General features: G+C 45.3%; 1 protein-coding gene across 2 annotated transcripts in view; it reads right to left on the minus strand.

The window, feature by feature from the left end:
- LOC129854200 (RNA-binding Raly-like protein) overlaps positions 1 to 10143 on the minus strand; it is a 68219-nt gene extending 58076 nt beyond the window's left edge. Inside the window, exon 1 of one of the 2 annotated variants that reach the window (XM_055920995.1) lies at positions 9863 to 10143. In XM_055920995.1, coding sequence (XP_055776970.1) covers positions 9863 to 9902 — 40 coding nt within the window. In that variant the 5' untranslated portion in view covers positions 9903 to 10143. The remainder of the gene's footprint in view (positions 1 to 9862) is intronic. The other variant, XM_055920994.1, reaches the window with a different exon arrangement.
- Between the last annotated feature and the right edge of the window lie 11978 nt (positions 10144 to 22121).

Raw genomic sequence — 22121 nt, forward strand, 5'->3', positions numbered from 1 at the left:
CTCCAGTGCGCCTCCACGGCCCAGTGTATCCGGTGCCTCGGCCAAGGACAAGGCCTCCTGCATGTCTCCCCAGCCTGGTGAGTCCTGTGCCTTCTCCCAGAGCCAGGCCTCCTGTGTGTCTCTCCATTCCAGTGATGATCCATGGCAAGAAGCCTCCAGTGATGATCCATGGCACGAAGCCTACAGTGATGATCCATGGCAAGAAGCCTCCAGTGATAATCCATGGCACGAAGCCTCCAGGATAATCCATGACACAAAGCCTCCAGTGATGATCCATGGCAAGAAGCTTCCAGTGATGATCTATGGCACGAAGCCTCCAGTGATAATCCATGGCAAGAGGCCTCCAGTGATAATCCATGGCACGAAGCCTCCAGTGATGATCCATGGCACGAAGCCTCCAGTAATGACCCATGGCACGAAGCCTCCAGTGATGATCCATGGCAAGAAGCCTCCAGTGATGATCCATGGCACGAAGCCTCCAGTGATGCTCCATGGCAAGAAGCCTCGACTGATGATCCATAGCACGAAGCCTCCAGTGATGATCCATGGCACGAAGCCTCCAGTGAAGATCCATGTCACGAAGCCTCCAGTGAGGAGTTATGGCACGAGGCCTCCAGCGACGCCCTCTAGTCCGGAGCCTCCAGCGACGCCCTCTAGTCCGGAGCCTCCAGCGTCACCCTCTAGTCCGGAGCCTCCAGCATCGCCCTCTAGTCCGGAGCAGCCAGAGTCTCCCTCCTGTCTGGATATCACAAGCTGAGTATTATGGATACGTACCATGCTGCACTTTGATCCTCCTCTCCTTCTCCCGACGACAATCGTTACACAGTCATCGACAAGATGTTATATGCATATTTTTCTATTCAATTCCTTATTGAATTTCTGATTAGAGTACAACAGCAGGGGTAGGAATTAACTATTGTGACAAACACTAACTCCACTTTTTCAACCCCACTATTAATGTAACATGGAAAACACACAAATTCCAATTCAGTTCCTAATCTGACAAAATGAACAATGCATTGACCTCGATTCTGATTATCCCTTGTTCATGAGTTTATCTCCACAATCTCTGTGTTGAAGTCTGTGAACATGATGACAAAGAGGCCTGAAAGGGTGGAGGACTCGTAATAGAATCTCATCAACCACAAAACCAGTAAACTGAAACAGAGATGCATCATCAAACAAGTGGCTGCAGCCAGTGACTGTCTGTCAGTGTGACCAAAACCAAGGTCACATGAAATGAGTTGTAATCATAACCACAGGATTATAAATCCATAATCCCTACTGCCGTGTACTGACTGACTGTTGGCTCCTGCCTCTCCCACTGACCTCTACTCTGCCTCACCACCAGCTATGGTAAATGCTCATATCTAAAGCCAGCTTAATCACATTACCTGGAAGAGAGGAGGATATGCATAAGCAAAAACATCCTACTTGGAATTAGGCTTTGTTTTTAATTAGTTTTTTACTCAGGCAAATGCTGTGACCTCTTAAACTGGGAGTCAAGCCCCCGATGTGGAAAAGATGATGTAATGAGAGCCCTGAACTGTGTAGAGAGTGGAGTGACATTTTGGCAGTTTTGTGCGCTCCAGGAACAGATGAATTGTGGGGGATCCTGCACAGCGTGGAGCCCTGTGTGTTTTTGGCAAGTGGCATCGCCTATCACACATACACGAGGCTGGCATTCTGCAGTGGCGGAATGGGTAGTTTGTCAAACGAGACTGTTAAAGCACAGCCCGTCTGCCTGTTCACATCATGCTGACACACAATGCAGTCTCTACAATCGTGCTGTTCTCAGATCTCACTTCCTGGATCACTCCCATCTGCTTTCTCTGACTGCAGTCCTGGTCCATTTGATCTCAAATCAGAGTCTGCTGACAGGGTTCTTACTGATGATATCACAAGCTGAGCAATCAACGACATCACTGTCATAACAATAGGCCTAACAAAGCAGCATGACGGGGAGTGGGCGTGAGAGGGAGAGAGAGGATGGAGAAAAAGACGGGGGTGAGACTGTTGAAGGAGAGAGAAAGGGGGATAGAGGGAGAGAGTATAGGTTAGAAAGACAGTACTGGGGGTACATCACAGCATTCCTGACAGTTGCATTATTGCCCTTACAAAACAACACATGAAAAAATTATGTGAAAAAAAACATTTTCATGAGTCAGATACATGAAACTCAGCCGCTCCAGTGGTCCTGCTCTTTGTTTCTGATACAAGCTGCCTGGCCGTACCTCTCTCACTGCATTCTTAGACATACTTCATTTCATATGACTTTTGCTAGTAATATACAGGTATACCGTATGCTGTAAGGACACCACACACTCTGCCCTCTGAGAGCGTGGTGCTGTGGGGAGATGTGCTCTGGGTGGACCAGTCTCAGGGGGTCTGTCTGGTGAGCCTGCTGGTGCTGCTGTGTTTATTTATTCATAACACCTCTTCTCTAATGGATCTACTGTAATGGCTCTCACTATCACATGCGGAGCTTAAATTTCACACGTGAAACCATATTTTCAAATGTATTACATTTAGAGTTTTACATGTGAGGAGAATAAAAGGTGTTCACCTCACATGTGAAATTTGCAGTTTCACATGTGAAATTTGCAGCTTCGCATATTAACTTTCAGATGTGAAAATCACATTTGCTGTTTCATATATTTAAAAACTTCCACGCGATTGTTTTTCACATATAGAACTGCAAATTCTACTCAAATTCTTGCAGTAGCAATGTTTCCACCGGTTGGAATTAGGATGTCCAAATCTTAAAAACCCAAATGCGGGACAAGGGAAAGATTTTGCTTGACATTTGTGGAACAGTGGACAGAAAACATTTTTGGGGACAGGTTAATGGATCACATTGAAATGGCGACATGGTTCTGCTGTATGAAGGTCACTACCTGTTAAAGGGGCAATCCGTAGTTGCAACATACATTTTTGGACTTGTAAATTAATGATATGTACCCATTGATTCTTGAAGAATATAGCGTATACAGTGCCTTCAGAAAGTATTCACACTCCTTGACTTTTTCCACATCTTGTTGTGTTACAGCCTGAATTTTAAATGGATTCAATTGAGATTTGTTTTTGTCACTGGCCTGCACACAATACCCCATAATGTCAGTCGAATTATGTTTTTAAATTTTCTTACTAATTCATTCAAAATTAAAAGCTGAAATGTCTTGTGTCAATAAGCATTCCACCCCTTTGTTATTGCCAATTGTGTAAAAAGTACCCAATTGTCATACTTAAGTAAAAGTAAAGTAAAGATACCGTACCTTAATTGAAAATGACTCAAGTAAAAGTAAAAGCCATCCAGTAAAATACTACTTGAGTAAAAGTCTAAAAGTATTTGGTTTTAAATATACTTAAGTATCAATGGTAAATGTAATTGCTAAAACATAATTAAGTATCACATTTCAAATTCCTTATATTAAGCAAAACAGATGGCATGATTTTTTTATGAATTTTTATTTACAGATAGCCTGGGGGATATTCCAACACTCAGACATGATTTGTGTTTAGTGAGTCCGTCAGATCAGAGGCAGTAGAGATGGCCAGGGATGTTCTTTTGATAAGTGTGTGAATTGGACCATCCTGTCCTGCTAAGCATTCAAATTGTAACTAGTACTTTTGGGTGTCAGAGAAAATGTATGGAGTAAAACGTTTAAAAAAATCTTTAGGAATGTAGTGAAATAAAAGTAAAAGTTGTCAAAAATATTAATAGTAAAGTACAGACAGATACGGCCCAAAAACTGCTTAATTAGTACTTTAAAGTATTTTTACTTAAGTACTTTACACCACTGGTTATGGCAAGCCTAAATAAAGTTCAGGAGTAAAAATGTGCTTAACAAGGCACATAATAAGTTGCATGGACTCTCGCTTTGTGCAATAATAGTGTTTAACATGATCTTTGAATGACTACCGCATCTCTGTACCGCACATATACTATCTGTAAGGTCCCTCAGTCGAGTAGTGCATTTCAAACACAGAATCAACCATGAAGACCAGGGAGGTTGTCCAATGCCTCAAATCTAATCCAACTTTAACCTGTTGGGGATGGGGGCGCTGTTTAGACTATTTATGCTAATTTGGCTAATTTTTGAAACGGCTTCCCACAAAATCCTTGATCGTACAATATGCATATTATTATTATTATTGGATAGAAAACAGTCTATAGTTTCTATAGGAGTTGAAATTTTGTCTCTAAGTGGAACAGAGCCCATTCTACAGCAATTTCCCTGACATGGATTCAGATTTCAGAAATGTTGGCCACTGTTCTGAAGTCAGTTAAAACGGCACTGATATTGCTATGACTATACGGACACTTCTTACGTCTTCCCCTGGATGCCTTTACGTGATGACGATTCCAATGGGGTCGATTGCGCCTTCACAGGCCCTATAAATCAAAAAACCCTGTAGCTAGCAAGTCTTTCCTTGGTGCGTAACGCGCGTGCTGGACACCGACCCGCTCCTGTTCCAAGCGTTAGTTTAGCCTGTTATATTTCTCCGGTCATCTTTTCACTCGTTATAGGAGTTAAAAACATCATAAGGTAGTTAATTTAAAGCGTTTTATAGCAATTTATATCCGTTTAGTGCGATTTTGGGACATTTATTTTTGCAACGATGTGAAAAGTTGGGCACGCTTTTCAGTTCATCCCGAACGCAGTTGACATTTCCACATGGCAAGAGGACAGCTTTCCACCAAAAGACGATTTCTCCCAAGAAAGGATCCTTTGCCCAAGATACTGATGGAAGAACAGCTCAAGGTAGGACATTTTTATTATGATAAATCGTGTTTCTGTCGAAACATTTTAGTGGCTTAGGACGCCATGTTTTATGACGTAGCTTCGCTAGGCGCAAACTGTATTGAAAAGTAAGGATAAATTAAAAAATGTTATTCCGCAATTGTATTAAGAATTAAATTGTCTATCAATCCCTGTCCACCCTATATTTTTTAGTCACGTTTATGAGTATTTATGTATAAGAGTAGATCACTGTCTAAGTGGCGCAAGGACTTTTTCTTTACCAGCTTGTCTACATTTCACATTGTCTAACCATGATTTTGGTGGCTAAATATAAACATTTGCGATCAAACTCTATATGGAATGTGTAATATGATGTTACAGGAGTGTCATCGGAAGAATTCTGAGAAGGTTAGTGAAAAAATTAATATCTTTTGGCGATGTTGACTTTTATCGCTCACTTTGGCTAGAATCAATGCTGGGCTGCTAATTGCTATGTGCTAAGCTAATATAACGATTTATTGTGTTTTCGCTGTAAGACACTTAGAAAATCTGAAATATTGTCTGTATTCACAGGATCTGTGTCTTTCGATTCGTGTATGCTGTGTATTTTTACGAAATGTTTGATGATTAGTAAGTAGGTAAACACGTTGCTCTAAGTAGTTTTTCTATTCCATTTGTGACGGTGGGTGCAATTGTAAACTATGATATCTACCTGAAATATGCACTTTTTTCTAACAAAACCTATCCCATACCATAAATATGTTATCAGACTGTCATCTGATGAGTTTTTTTGTTGGTTAGGGGCTATAAATATCTTAGTTTAGCCGAATTGGTGATGGCTACTGGTGTTGGTGGACAAATAAAAGATGGTGGATTATGCTAATGTGTTTTTAGGTAATAGATGTACATCTTTACATATTGTGTCTTCCCTGTAAAACATTTTAAAAATCGGAAATGTTGACTGGATTCACAAGATCTGTGTCTTTCATTAGCTGTATTGGACTTTAATGTGTGAAAGTTAAATATTTAAAAAAAATATTTTTTTTGAATTTCGCGGCACTGGTTTTTCAGTGGGGGGGGGGGGGGGGGGTGTGCCGCTAGCGCCACGCTGATCCTAGACAGGTTAAATGCACTTTCAATAAAGTTTGATTTGATTTAGTCCTATTCTTTAACTTAGATTTTTGGTTGTAATGAGACATGAATCCAACATATCAATCATCAATTTATAGACAAACAGTGAATGTATAGTTATTAAGAGATCTCTCCGTAATCATTTTCACGATAGCACATTGGTAGTAGTCAGTGACAAATATAAAAGATGGGTTAAGTTTAAACGCTGAATGGGAGAACAAATGAATAGTTGCAGATCAACTCTCCAGTAGGAGGTGCTGCCCAGTTTTTTTCTGATAGTGGTTATAACGTTGAAGATCTAATGTTGTTTCAAAGGTTCAACATATTTTATACAAGGTTTGTCTATGTTGAAAATTGGTTACAATTATGGCATAATGCTGTGGTTGCAATTTCACCGTCAAATTGTCACCCTCAAAACAATAGTTTATGTTGATGTTTTTTTTAATCCAATGTATTTTCCACGTAGATTCCACGCCAAAATACGTTGACAAATTACATTGAAACAATTTTGATTCGACCAGTTTGTGCCCAGCGGGTCCTAAGTTCATGCGCTTAGTATACTAAACACACGAGAGAAGAGCATTTGGATCTAGTTCTGTTCCGGATCTCTATCTTTTTCACTCTCTGAGGACTCTTCCTCCCTCTCTCATCCTCTCACTGTCTCTCTCTATCTTTTTCACTCTCTGAGGACTCTTCCTCCCTCTCTCACCCTCTCACTCTGTCTCTTTCTATCTTTTTCACTCTCTGAGGACTCTTCCTCCCTCTCTCACCCTCTCACTCTGTCTCTCTCTATCTTTTTCACTCTCTGAGGACTCTTCCTCCCTCTCTCACCCTCTCACTCTGTCTCTCTCTATCTTTTTCACTCTCTGAGGACTCTTCCTCCCTCTCTCATCCTCTCACTGTCTCTCTCTAGCTTTTTCGGTTATTTTTGTAAATATTTTCTTTCTCTGTTCCTTAAAAGCTCTATAACCCTTAAAGGTCCAATGGATCAATTTTTTAAAATATCAATATTAAATCATTTCTGGGTAACATTTAAGTACCTTACTAGCTAAACTTCCATCCATTTGGCGACAGATTTCAATGCGGATATTAAAGCAATATATGTGCATTTTCCCACCAGAGGTTTCAATCAAACTGACTTTTTAGCAAATAAAATACTGCATGTGATGACAGTTCACATAAAAGCACTTTTGCGCTTAAGGCCTAGATTCAATCAGATCAAGCACTAACCTGCGATAGCAGATGACCGTATAGCGATGTTTCGGCGGTGTTGGCTGTCAAATCAGTGAGCAGCTGCTCTTGCGACCATCGTCACGAAGCCACACCCGCCCCACTCGAATAAGAAGTTCAGAACAAGAAAGCGTAGGCTATATAGAAATAATTACTCTTAAATTGAAAAATCATTCAACTAAATAATAACGAATTCTATCATCCTAATGGAGGTGTAAATTACATCTCATATTCCAGTGTTCCACTTGTAAACAAGGCTGCATGGGATTTCTGTTAATGCTACTCTGTGCCGCCAATGGCAATGTCCTCTTTAGGTATAATGCCGAGCCACTTTTGACAGCTGTAATGCAGTTCCACCTAAGACATCGTCAAAACAACTGCTATGTGGATGTTGGCTAAAGTGGATCTGATTGAATCGAGCCTTAAGTTTCACGTACTGAATAAAAAACTAAAGTTGAATGTGTTTCCATTGCATTTTTAACACTACGTATGGTTTTGTCACAAAAACTGCGAAAAAATTGCGATAAATAGCATACGAACCCAATCTGGTTTTGGCTCATGCTCTTTGGACAAAAGTCAGCTGATAAGGTTGACAGTGTAGGTAATAAGATGATATGGATAAAAGCAAGATCCTTTTTTATTTTTAGAATTGGCAGCCAAACACCTATCATCATGACATCAGCATCATTTAAATGATAGCCTACCCTCGATATTTATTGGAAATTGTTCATCAAAATTTATTTCATCTGCCTATAAACTGCATTGTTTTCCATGTCGTGGTGGTAGTAGCCTACAACATCATCACGTGACTCCAAGTTTACTGAGGCATTATGGTTTTTCTGTCAATATTTGCACATAAAAGCTTTTCCACCGCAGTTGTTGCATAATCTATTTCACAGACAAAATAAATATCCCACGTTGTCTAGCGTATTTCGTTTTGTCGACAATGGGAAGTTTTACTGACAAATTAGCTGTTTCCATAAGGCCTGTCATGATTTTTTTATGCATCAGGTCATTGTGATTGTTTTCAAATAAAATGGTCAAAAAGAAAGATAGCTTCTTAGCAAAGGGACATTTCTCAACTAAGAATTTTGCTAGAACTGTCTGGGAGTGGTCTGAGTTGGTAAGGAAAAACAGACTATCTTTTATTGGCAGAGAGGTTTGGAACTCTCTTTCTTATTGGTCTATTAACTAATTTACCACATCGTGATGTCACCATGGAAGGACAAAACTCCATCCCACCAAAACAAGCTTAAATTGTGGTCTTTTCAAACAGCTCTTACACTAAAAGGGCATTATCATCATTTTTACAATTTCACAGTATTATTCCAACCTCATAGTGTGGTAATATACTGTATTTAAAACATAGTCAAATCATGTTTTTGACTGCAGTGGGCCTTTAATAAATGTATTCTCCCCCTCGCCCTTTCTCTCTTTTTCTGGACTGTCTGATATTCTAGTTATTTTCAGGACAGTCCGATACTCTAGTTAGAGACAGCAATACAGACAGACAGACATACCAGTATCTAATAACTGCTCTGTCAAAGGTGAAAATGAATCTCATTCTGTGTTGGCTCACACACCAGAAACAGTGGCATCCCCCAAGGCCCAGAATCATACACATGCACACATGCACACACACACATACACGCATGCAGTGGCTAAGATGTGCAATAGAAATAGCATCTTCCCTGTGCACCGATGTAATCCCAGTCTCCACAATTATTGACAACTCCAGTGTAAGCTCAGCTGGGTAGAAGGTTCAGCTCTAGCCCTCGGGTCCTGAAGATTCTCTCTCTCTGTCCTCTCTGCTCCAGTGAGAGAGAGCTGACCCTGTGCCCTTATTCTTCCTCCTGAGCTGCTCTGGTCTAAGATCGATTCACACAGTCTAGCAGTGCAGGAGAGCCTGTCAAGCACACAGCCTGACGCCTCAGAGAGTCCAAAACCAGCACCATTCTGTTGGCCAGCACACTATCACAGTTACGGACATCTGTCGTAACTCAATCTCATGCACCCATGCTCACACATACTGTAGCATGTATGTAGACATGCATAAGTGATCTCTTTCTTCCTCTCTGTCTGGCTGTCTCTGTCTGGCTATCTCTCTCTCACAAGCACCCACGTACACACACACACACACACACACACACACACACACACACACACACACACACACACACACACACACACACACACACACACACACACACACACACATGAATGACAGACACATAACACGTCCTCTCAAACACACCTCTCCAGTTCTTGTTTAGCACAGCTGTGTTCGGAGAGTAAACAGTCGCGTTCCTGTCACCTCAACTCAGGATCCTTTCACTACCTCACTCACTCCTCTCTCTCCTTCTCTCGTTCTGTCTCTCGTTCCATTAGACAGGGTTATCCCTGGCCAGGCGTAAGGGTCGGCATGAGGAAATACCAGAGGGAGAGAGAAAGGGGGATAGAGTAAGGAGAGGGGAAATAGAGATGGGACGATTTAGGGAATAGAGAGGCAGTGGGAGAGAAACCAAGAGAAAGTAGGGAGGAAGGAAGGAGAAAAGAGATGTGAAAGAAAGGGGAGTGAAAGTAGAAAAAGGGGGGTGAAAAAAGGGAGAGACGGGGAGAGACAAAAATAGGGAAGGAGGTATGAGGTAGAAGGGAGGTATAAGCAGAGAGAGAGAGTGAATAGGAGATGAGTACATACACACTAAAATATAGGGACACAGACACATAGAGTGGTATCTATAGCCTGGCATACTCACATCGTGGGCTGCGGTGGTGCTCACTTTTAAACAGGGTCATATCAGGGACGCCAAACAAAGAGGGCGGCTGTGGCTTTCAGACTGGAGACAGACAGATGGCTGGATGCTTTCCCTGCTTCTCTCTCTCACAATCACTCTCTTTTCCTCTCTCCTTATGTCCTCTCTTTCTCTCTTCCTGTTTTGGCTCTCTCTCTGCAGGCAAGCAGGCTGTGGACTGACGACTGTGTTACTACTGAATCAATGACAGAGCAGTTAGAGCAGCACCAACAGTATGTACCATCTGTCCCTCTGCAGCGGGGGTGGACAGAGGAAGCACTGGGTTAGCCCATTAGCTCCAGCAGGCAGGGGGGGTTAGTGTGAGTGTGTAAATTGTTTTTTCACAGCAAGAGGAGCCTGGCTGGGGCTCAGGGTTTATAGAGCCTGCCCAGGCAAAGAGAGAGCTGCCAAGAAGTACGTGTGTGTGTGTGTGTGTGTGTGTGTGTGTGTGTGTGTGTGTGTGTGTGTGTGTGTGTGTGTGTGTGTGTGTGTGTGTGTGTGTGTGTGTGTGTGTGTGTGTGTGTGTGTGTGTGTGTGTGTGTGTGTGTGGTGAAGAGAGGGTAACTCTATCCACAGCCGGGGGCTGAGGGAGTGAAGGGGGACAGGGGAGGGCAGGGGTCTAAGAGAGGAACATGAATCTGAGGACAAAGCAGAGCCACATACAGAGAACGCGAGAGGAGCTAACCACTGACCTCATATCACACAGGGAAGGCATTATACACAGGCACTCACACACACCAAACACACACACGTCATACAGAGAATGTGGGTGTTGTGGGTGACAACTGGATGAGTTAACAGTGGAGATACTTGAGGATGAGGGGAAGGGGGAGGGAGACAGAGAGGGCGGGGAGAGCGAGCGATAGAGAGAGTGGGGGGAGCGATAGAGAGAGGAATGGGGTGGGAGAGAAAGAGAGAGGGGGGAGACTCACCTCTCTGTTGTGGAGAGAGCAACATTAATTAAGCCTTATCTAAGACAGAGTCATTCTACTGAGGCTAAGACACACACACACATGCACGCAATCAAACGCTGAACACACGCTCACACACATACATTATAAACACAGGCAGTGTCCCTCGAGTGCAATGTGATTAGGGTGAGGAGCTAGAGATTACAGACAGGTATAGCAGACCTCTGGTGTTTGTTTCCCTGCACTTGATTAACCAGTCATTTACTCAACAACAGAAACACGTCAATACCGAGAGTACCCCATCAGACAACTCGACAGTGTGGACACCTACCTTTAAACACTCATACAATGCCTTCAGAAAGTATTCACACCCCTTGACATTTTCCACAGCCCAAATTGAAAATGCATGATATTTAGATTTTGTGCCACTGATCTATACACAGTACCCCACAATTTCGAAGTGGAATTTTGTTTTTTGAAATTATTACAAGTTAACCAGTTGAGAATATAGGGGGTGCTGTTTCGCATTAGCATAATTTGCTCTACAGATTAAACTGCCTAGTACTCAATTCTTGCTCGTACAATATGCATATTATTGTTATTATTGGATAGAAAACACTCTCTAGTTTCTATAGCCGTTTGAATTATGTCTCTGAGTGGAACAGAACTCATTCTACAGCACTTTTCCTCCCAGTGAGTGAGTTTTCAGAACTCTTGGCCTCTGGTTCCAGATCAGTTTTAAAGCCACTGTAAATCCTATGAGGATACAAACACTGCCCACGCCTTCCTCTAGATGTCAGTAAGTGGTGACAATTTGAATGGAGTCGATTGCGCAATCATGGGCTCTATAAATCACAAAATACCGGAAGTAGCGTTCTTTTGGACTCTGCGCTCAACCGAAGAAGGATATCTGACTGGCCTTTTTCCAAGCCTTGGTTTAGCCAGTAATATACCGTCGGTCATGTTTTTACTCGTTATAGGTGTTAGAAACATCATAAGGTAGTTAATTTAAACCGTTTTATAGCAATTTATATCCGTTTAGTGCAATTTTGAGGCATTTCTATGTGATGTTCTTTGAAGAGCCGGGCACGTTTCGGGGTCCCGGTCGAACGTTGGTGGGCATTTCGACGGACAGAGGGCATCTTTCGACCAAAAGAAGATTAGACCCAAGAAAGGATACATTGCCCAAGAATCTGATGGAAGATCACCTCATAGTACGAAATATTTAAGATGATAAATCGTTGTTCTGTCGAAAAATTTTAAACGCATATTCCGCCATTTTGTTCGGCATAGCTTCGCTTGGCGAACCCTGTATTGCACAGTAAGGATAATTTTAGAAATGTAAATCAGCGATTGCATTAAGAACTAATTTGTCTTTCGATAGCTGTCCAACTAATATTTTTTTTGTCAAGTTTATGAATAGATATCCATGAGACAAGATCACTGTGAAAGATGGCGACCGACATTTTCAGGCTAGTTTTGCTAGTATTGTCATTGTATAACCACGTTTTTTTATGGCTAAATATGCACATTTTTGAACAAACTCTATATGTATGTTGTAATATGATGTTACATGAGTGCCATCGGAAGACTTCTGAGAAGGTTAGTGAAAAAATTAATATATTTTGGCGATGATAACGATATCGCTCTCTTTGGCTTGAATCAATGGTCGGGTAACGTTTGCATATGTGGTATGCTAATATAACGATTTATTGTGTTTTCGCTGTAAAACACTTAGAACATCTGAAATATTGTCTGAATTCACAAGATCTGTGTCTTTCCATTGCTATGTGCTGTGTATTTTTAAGAAATGTTTTATGATGAGTAAATTGGTAAAACACGTTGCTCTCTGTAGTAATTCTAGTCGCTTTGGTGAGATTTGTGATGGTGGCTGCAATGGCAAACTATGATTTATACCTGAAATATGCACATTTTTCTAACAAAACCTATCCTATACCATAAATATGTTATCAGACTGTCATCTGATGAGTTTTTTTCTTGGTTAGTGGCTATCAATATCTTAGTTTAGCCGAATTGGTGATAGCTACTGGTGTTGAGAAAAAATGGTGGACAAAGAAAAATGGTGTCTTTTGCTAACGTGTTTACCTAATAGATTTACATATTGTGTCTTCCCTGTAAAACATTTAAAAAATCTGAAATGGTGGCTTTATTCACAAGATCTGTATCTTTCATTAGGTGTCTTGGACTTGTGATTTAATGATATTTAGATGCTACTATTTAATTGTGACGCTATGCTAGCGATGCTAATCAGTGTGGGGGTGGGGGGTGCTCCCGGATCCGTGGTTGAGGCTCGTGAAAGGTTAATAACAATGTAAATCTGAAATGTTTTGAGTCAATAAGTATTCAACCCCTTTATTATAGCAAGCCTAAATACTGTACATTCAGGAGTAAACATTTGTTTCTGGTCTGGCTGTGTTGTTGTCCTGCAGTAGCCAGCTTGCTAAAACAGACCCTTTCCTAAGCCATGGATGGAGATGGGGATTTGGATTTGTGGTTTTGACTTAAGTCTCTGTACAGGCCAATGATTATGACGGCGAAGATTATGAGACGATTGAAGTTCAATATGTAGCCTTGTAGGTTCAAGTTAACTAGCTAGCTAACTTAGCTGGTTCATTGTTGCCCATGCAAGGAAGTTAGCTCGGTAGCCTAGGACAAACAAAAACTAAAAGTATGACAGAGCCATAGACCGTTTAGCCAACATGAAAGAGAGGAGTATGGCATTGGCTTTCAACTAGTCTACAAGTAGGGTGAGTCAACTTATTTTTTTTTTTACTTGCACATGCACACACACACACACACACACACACACACACACACACACACACACACACACACACACACACACACACACACACACACACACACACAGTACTGTAGCTGTGAGTTGACACTGTCATCTTTTCTTTGCATTTTGTTGTTTTGCCGCACTCTGCATTTTTCTGTCTTCACACAGGAAAGAACCCTCACCACTGATTTTCAATTTGCTTCAAACACGGTACATGATTTTGCCCTACGTGGCTGGCTTGCTCCATCAACAGCGTGTGTGTGTTAGTGCCTGTGTATGCGTGTGTGTCTGTACATCTGTTTGTGTGCATATGAGAAAATGTCTGCCTCTACACACAGATAACAGCTCTAGCAGAGATAAAGCCTCTTTTATAATCTCTCTTCTAATCCACACACACACTTACACACTCTCGCTCTGTTTTCTCTAATACTCACACATCTACAGTCTCTCGTTGTCTGTTCAGTACCATCGACAGCCACATGATATTTAGGAGCATTGATTGGGCTAAATTGTTTTTGTTATCTTTAAGTTTGTTTTCACTGTATTAAACTAAGCATACATAGCCTAGTTGTTTGATGATGTTGAAATGGTGCTTGATTAGCGGAGGCAGTGCTCCTGTTGTCTTTGTGCTGACTTGCGGTAACTCAGTGGTTCTATAACAGTAATTGTTTAGTAAACTGTATAAAACATTACCTTGCTTGACCATGCTGTAGGTCATGTAACTGTTTGTTACAAGCAATATTTGCTCTGTGGACTTCCCTTTGTGGACAGATGTTGCTCTCCGGTTTTGTGAAGAAACAAATTTATTCCGCCTCTGTGTGACTGTCTTTTTGTTGTCTCGGCCTTATGGTATATCACAGTGGCGTATGAACGAATGGGTTATAGAGCAAACAACACAATTAACACAACATAGGGTGTAATATGTATTTTTTACTGGCTTGGCTTCCCCAGTGATTTTACCCACACACTGCTACTGCTCTATGTGTTACGTTGGTCGATGGAAGGAGTAGACCAAGGTGCAGCGTGGTAGGCGTACATCTTTCTTTTATTGATGACACCGAAAAAGAAAAGAAAATACAAAACGAAAACACACAGTTCTGTAGGACTGGAAAGCAACAGTACAAAAACAAGATCCCACAACCTAAGGTGGAAAAAAGCCTAAGTATGATCTAAGTATGCCTAAGTATGATCCCCAATCAGAGACAACGATAGACAGCTGCCTCTGATTGGGAACCATACCAGGCCAACAAAGAAATAGAAAAACTAGATTGCCCACCCTAGACACACGCTGACCTAACAAAATAGAGAATTAAAAGGATCTCTAAGGTCAGAGCGTGACACTATGTGCAATAATAGTGGTTAACATGATTTTTGAATGATTACCCCATCACTGTACCCCACGCATACAATTATCTGTAAGGTCCCTCAGTTGAGTAGTGAATTTCAAGCACAGATTCAAGCACAAAGACCAGGGAGGCTTTCCATGCCTCACAAAGAAGGGCACATATTGGTAGATGGGTAAAAATAAAAAAGCAGACATTGAATATCCCTTTGAGCATGGTGAAGTTATTCATTAGACTTGGTGTATAAATACATCCAGTTACTACAAAGATTTTTTTTATGATTTATTTCACCTTTATTTAACCAGGTAGGCCAGCTGAGAACAAGTTCTCATTTACAACTGTGACCTGGCCAAGATAAAGCAAAGCAGTGCGACACAAACAACAACACAGAGTTACACATGGAATAAACAAACGTACAGTCAATAACACAATATAAAAGTCTATATTCAGTGTGTGCAAATGAAGTAAGATTAGGGAGGTGTCACGCCCTGGCCTTAGTATTCTTTGTTTTCTTTATTATTTTAGTTAGGTCAGGGTGTGACATGGGGAATGTTTGTGTTTTGTTGGTTTTGGGTGTTTTTATGGTAAAGGGGTTGTTGGGTATAGTAAATGGGTTTGTGTGGAGTACATGTGTCTAGTGTTGTCTATGTATGTTTAGTTATCTAGGAGAGTCTATGGTTACCTGAATGAGTTCCCAATTAGAGACAGCTGATTTCGGTTGTCTCTGATTGGGAGTCTTATTTAGGGTAGCCATAGGCTCTCATTGGTTGTGAGTAATTGTCTATGTCAGAACGTTTGTAGCCAGTGTGTGCACATCGTTATTTAGCTTCACGATCATTTGTTGTTTTGTTAATTTGTATTAAGTGTTTCGTGTTTATTTTTCGTCATCTTTATAATAAAAGAAGATGGCTTATTTTCCAAGTGCTGCGTTTTGGTCCGTCAATCCTCCACATGATCGTGACAGAATTACTCACCATTATAGGACCAAGCGGCATGGAAAGCGGCAACAGGACCTACCTACACAGGATTCATGGACATGGGAGGAGATACTGGATGGTAAGGGGCCGTGGGCACAACCTGGAGAATATCGCCTTCCTCGTGAAGAGCTGGAGGCAGCTAAAGCCGAGAGGAGGCGATATGAGGAGGCAGCACGGAGACAAGGCTGGAAGCCCGTGAGTACAACCCAAAAATTTCTTGGGGGGGGCCTTAAAGGGAGTGTGGCGAAGTCAGGTAGGAAACCTGCGCCTACTCCCTGTACTTACCGTGGAGAGCGAGAGTACGGGCAGACACCGTGTTACGCAGTAGAGCGCACGGTGTCTCCTGTACGCGTGCATAGCCCGGTTCGGTACATTCCAGCTCCACGTATCGGCCGGGCTAGACTGAGCGTTGAGCCGTATGTCATGAAGCCGGCCCAACGCATCTGGTCACCAGTGCGTCTCCTCGGGCCGGCGTACATGGCACCAGCCTTACGCATGGTGTCCCCGGTTCGCCAACATAGGCCGGTGCGGGTTATTCCACCTCCCCGCACTGGTCAGGCGACGGGGAGCATACAACCAGGTAAGGTTGGCCAGGCTCGGCGCTCAAGGGAGCCAGTACGCCTGCACGGTCCGGTATTTCCGGCGCCACCTCCCCGCCCCAACCCAGTACCACCAGTGCCTCCTCCACGCACTAGCTATATGGTGCGTGTCTCCAGCCCTTTACCACCAGTGTCTAAACCACGCACCAAGCCTCCTGTGTGTCCCCAGAGTCCTGTGCGTCCTGTTGCTGCTCCCAGCACTAGCCCTGAGATGCGTGTCCCCAGCCCGGTGCCACCAGTCCCGGCACCACGCACCAGGCCTACAGTGCGCCTCAGCCGGCAGGAGTCTGCCGTCTGCACAGCGATGACTGAACTGCTCGTCTGCCAAGCGCCATCTGAGCCATCCGTCTCCCCAGCGCCATCTGAGCCATCCGTCTCCCCAGCGCCATCTGAGCCATCCGTCTGCAATGAGCCTGCAAAGCCGCCCGTCTGCCATGAGCCTGCAAAGCCGCCCGTCTGCCATGAGCCGCTAGAGCCGTCCGCCAGACAGGAGCCGCTAGAGCCGCCAGCCAGACAGGAGCCGCTAGAGCCGTCCGTCAGACAGGATCTGCCAGAGCCGCCAACCAGACAGGATCTGCCAGAGCCGCCAACCAGACAGGATCTGCCAGAGCCGCCAACCAGACAGGATCTGCCAGAGCCGCCAACCAGACAGGATCTGCCAGAGCCGCCAACCAGACAGGAGCAGCCAGATCAGTCAGCCAGCCATGAGCAGCCAGATCCGTCAGCCAGCCATGAGCAGCCAGATCCGTCAGCCAGCCATGAGCAGCCAGATCCGTCAGCCAGCCATGAGCAGCCAGATCCGTCAGCTAGCCATGAGCAGCCAGATCCGTCAGCCAGCCATGAGCAGCCAGATCCGTCAGCCAGCCATGAGCAGCCAGATCCGTCAGCTAGCCATGAGCAGCCAGATCCGTCAGCTAGCCATGAGCAGCCAGATCCGTCAGCTAGCCATGAGCAGCCAGATCCGTCAGCTAGCCATGAGCAGCCAGATCCGTCAGCCAGCCATGAGCAGCCAGATCCGTCAGCCAGCCATGAGCAGCCAGATCCGTCAGCCAGCCATGAGCAGCCAGATCCGTTAGCCAGCCATGAGCAGCCAGATCTGTCAGCCAGCCATGGGCCGTCCCTCAGTCCGGAGCTGCAGTCCCTCAGTCCGGAGCTGCCATTCCTCAGTCCGGAGCTGCCATTCCTCAGTCCGGAGCTGCCATTCCTCAGTCCGGAGCTGCCCCTTATCCTGGTGCTGCCCCTTATCCTGGTGCTGCCCCTTATCCTGGTGCTGCCCCTTACCCTGGTGCTGCCCCTTACCCTGATACTGCCCCTTACCCTGGTACTGCCCCTTACCCTGGTACTGCCCCTTACCCTGGTACTGCCCCTTAGTCCGGAACTGCCCCTTAATGCAGTGTGGTTAATGTGGAGGGGGGTCATCTGGAGGAAGCTAAGGAGGCGGCTAGGGACTGTGGTGACGTGGGGACCACGACCAGAGCCGGAGCCGCCACCATGGATGGAAGCCCACCCAGACCCTCCCCTAGACTGTGTAATGGTGCGCCCGGAGTTCGCACCTTAAGGGGGGGGTTATGTCACGCCCTGGCCTTAGTATTCTTTGTTTTCTTTATTATTTTAGTTAGGTCAGGGTGTGACATGGGGAATGTTTGTGTTTTGTTGGTTTTGGGTGTTTTTATGGTAAAGGGGTTGTTGGGTATAGTAAATGGGTTTGTGTGGAGTACATGTGTCTAGTGTTGTCTATGTATGTTTAGTTATCTAGGAGAGTCTATGGTTACCTGAATGAGTTCCCAATTAGAGACAGCTGATTTCGGTTGTTATTTAGGGTAGCCATAGGCTCTCATTGGTTGTGAGTAATTGTCTATGTCAGAACGTTTGTAGCCAGTGTGTGCACATCGTTATTTAGCTTAACGATCATTTGTTGTTTTGTTAATTTGTATTAAGTGTTTCGTGTTTATTTTTCGTCATCTTTATAATAAAAGAAGATGGCTTATTTTCCAAGTGCTGCGTTTTGGTCCGTCAATCCTCCACATGATCGTGACAGGAGGTAAGGCAATAAAAGGGCTGTAGTGGAGAAGTAATTACAATTTAGCAATTAAACACTGGAGTGATAGATGTGCAGAAGATGAATGTGCAAGTAGAGATACTGGGGTGCAAAGGAGCATACAGGTGACCTTCCTAACTCAGATTCCGGAGAGGAAGGAAACCACTCAGGGATTTCACCATGAGGCCAATGGTGATTTTATAACAGTTTTAAAACAGAGTTTAATGGCTGTGATAGGAGAAATGGAGGATGGATCAATACTAACCTACCGGAGTGAAAAGAAGGAAGCCTGTACAGAATAAAAATATTACAAAACATGCATCCTGTTTGCAATAAGGCACTAAAGCAATATTTGCAAAAAATGTGGCGAAGAAATACACTTTTTATCCTGAGTGCAAAGCATTATGTTCAGGGAAAATCTAACACAACACATCACTGAGTACCACTCTTCATATTTTCAAGTATGGTGGTGGCTGCATCATGTTATGAATATGATCGTCATCAGCAAGGACTAGGAAGTTTTTTTAGGATAAAAAGAAACGCAATTGAGTTAAGCACAGGCAAAATCCTAGAGGAAAACCTGGTTCAATCTGCTTTCCAACAGACACTATGTCACGTTCCTGACCTTATTTTCCTTTGTTTAGTCTTTATTTAGTTGGTCAGGACGTGAGCTGGGTGGGTATAGTCTATGTTCTGTGTTTCTATGTTTAGGTTTGTCATATTGGCCTGATATGGTTCTCAATCAGAGGCAAGTGTTTTGCGTTGTCTCTGATTGGGAACCGTATTTAGGTAGCCCGTTTTTCACTGTTGGTTTGTGGGTGATTGTTTCCTGTGTCAGTGTTTGTGCCACACGGGACTGTTTTGGTTAGATTTACTTTTGTTATTTTGTATTGTGTCTTGTTCAGTTTATTATATTAAAACCATGGACACTTACTACGCTGCATCTTGGTTCGATCCCTGCTACACCTCCTCTTCAGACAAAGAGGAGGAAATCTGCCGTTACAGAATCACCCACAAACCAAGGACCAAGCATCGTGGTAAAGGACAGCAGCAGCAGCGGCAAAACACACAGGACTCCTGGACATGGGAAGAAATTCTGGACGGTAAGGGACCCTGGGTTCAAGCTGGAGAATATTGCCGCCCTCGTGAGGAGCTGGAGGCAGCTAAAGCCGACCGAGAGGCGGTGGTATGAGGAGGCAGCACGGAAGCGCGGCTGGAAGCCAGAGAGGCAGCCCCAAAAATGTCTTGGGGGGGGCTCTCGGGGAGTGTGGCGAAGTCAGGTAGGAGACCTGCGCCAGCTCCCCGTGCTTACCGTGGAGAGCGAGAGTACGGGCAGACACCGTGTTATGCGGAAGAGCGCACGGTGTCTCCTGCACGTGTGCATAGCCCGGTGCGATACATCCCAGCTCCTCGTATCGGCCGGGCTAGAGTGGGCATCGAGCCAGGTGCCATGAAGCCGGCTCAACGCATTTGGTCTCCAGTGCGTCTCCTCGGGCCGGTGTACATGGCACCAGCCTTATGCATGGTGTCCCCGGTTCGCCAGCACAGCCCAGTGCGGGCTATTCCACCTCGCCGCACTGGTCGGGATAAGGGGAGTATTCAACCAGGTAAGGTTGGGCAGGCTCGGTGCTCAAGAGCACCAGTACGCCTTCACGGTCCGGTATATCCGGTGCCACCTCCACGCACCAGCCCAGTACCACCAGTGCCAACACCACGCACCAGGCTTCCTGTGCATCTCCAGAGCCCTGTTCCTCCTCCACGCACTCGCCCTGTGGTGCGTGTCTCCAGCCCGGTACCACCAGTGCCAACACCACGCACCAAGCCTCCTGTGCGTCTCCAGAGCCCTGTACGCCCTGTTGCTGCTCCCCGCACTAGGCTTGAGGTGCGTGTCCTTAGCCCGGTACCACCAGTTCCGGCACCACGCACCAGGGCTACTGTGCGCCTCAGCAGGCCAGAGTCTGCCGTCTGTCCAGCCCCTCTGCGCTGCCCGTCTGCCCAGCGCCGTCTGAGCTGTCCGTCTGCCCAGCGCCGCCTGCCCCGCCCGTCTGCGCCGCCCGTCTGCCCAGCGCCGTCTAACCCGCCCGTCTGTCCTGAGCCGTCAGAGCCACCCGTCTGTCCTGAGCCGTCAGAGCCGCCCGTCTGTCCTGAGCCGCTAGAGCCGTCCGTCAGTCAGGAGCCGCCAGAGCCGCCCGCCAGTCAGGAGCCGCCAGAACCGCCCGCCAGTCAGGAGCCGCCAGAGCCGCCCGCCAGTCAGGAGCCGCCAGAACCGCCCGCCAGTCAGGAGCCGCCAGAGCCGCCCGCCAGTCAGGAGCCGCCAGAACCGCCCGCCAGTCAGGAGCCGCCAGAGCCGCCCGCCAGTCAGGAGCCGCCTGAGCCGCCCGCCAGTCAGGAGCCGCCTGAGCCGCCCGCCAGTCAGGAGCCGCCTGAGCCGCCCGCCAGTCAGGAGCTGCCTGAGCCGCCCGCCAGTCATGAGCTACCCCTCAGTCATGAGCTGCCCTTCAATCATGAGCTACCCCTCAGTCACGAGCTACCTCTCAGTCATGAGCTACCCCTCAGTCATGAGCTACCCCTCAGTCATGAGTTACCCCTCAGTCATTAGCTACTCCTCAGTCATGAGCTGCCCTTCAGTCCGGAGCTACCCCTCAGTCCGGAGCTGCCCCTCAGTCCGGAGCTGCCCCTCAGTCCGGAGCTGCCCCTCAGTCCGGAGCTGCCCCTCAGTCCGGAGCTGCCCCTCCGTCCAGAGGCGCCAATCAGTCCAGTGGGGTTATTTTGGAGGGTCGCCGTTCCGAGGAGGCCACGGAAGCGGGGATTGACTATGGTGGAGTGGGGACCACGTCCAGCACCAGAGCCACCACCGTGGACAGATTCCCACCCAGACCCTCCCCTATAGGTTCAGGTTTTGCGGCCGGAGTCCGCACCTTGGGGGGGGGGTTACTGTCACGTTCCTGACCTTATTTTCCTTTGTTTAGTCTTTATTGGTCCGATCCCTGCTACAAATCTGCCGTTACACACTAGGAGACAAATTCACCTTTCAGCAGGACAATAACCTAAAACACGAGACCAAATATACACTGGAGTTGCTTACCAAGACGACATTGAATGTTCCTGCTTGGCCTAGTTACAGTTTTGACTTAAAATCTTAAAGATCTATGGCAAGACTTGAAAAAGCCTATCTAGCAATGATCAACAACCAATTTGACATCCATTTTAATCCCAATTTGGAACACAACAAAATTTGGAAAAAGTCAAGGGGTGTAAATTCTTTCTGAAGGCACTGTATGTACATGCACCCATGCAGATATAGGCAAGCAATCATGCACACGTGCACAAACACGTACACACACACACACACACACACACACACACACACACACACACACACACACACACACACACACACACACACACACGCACATACATACAGTGGGGCAAAAAAGTATTTAGTCAGCCACCAATTGTGCAAGTTCTCCCACTTAAAAAGATGAGAGAGGCCTGTAATTTTCATCATAGGTACACTTCACTCCAGATTGAGGGAGATTATCAGTGGTC

Source organism: Salvelinus fontinalis, chromosome 4, assembly GCF_029448725.1.
Source record: "Salvelinus fontinalis isolate EN_2023a chromosome 4, ASM2944872v1, whole genome shotgun sequence".
NCBI lineage: Eukaryota > Metazoa > Chordata > Actinopteri > Salmoniformes > Salmonidae > Salvelinus > Salvelinus fontinalis.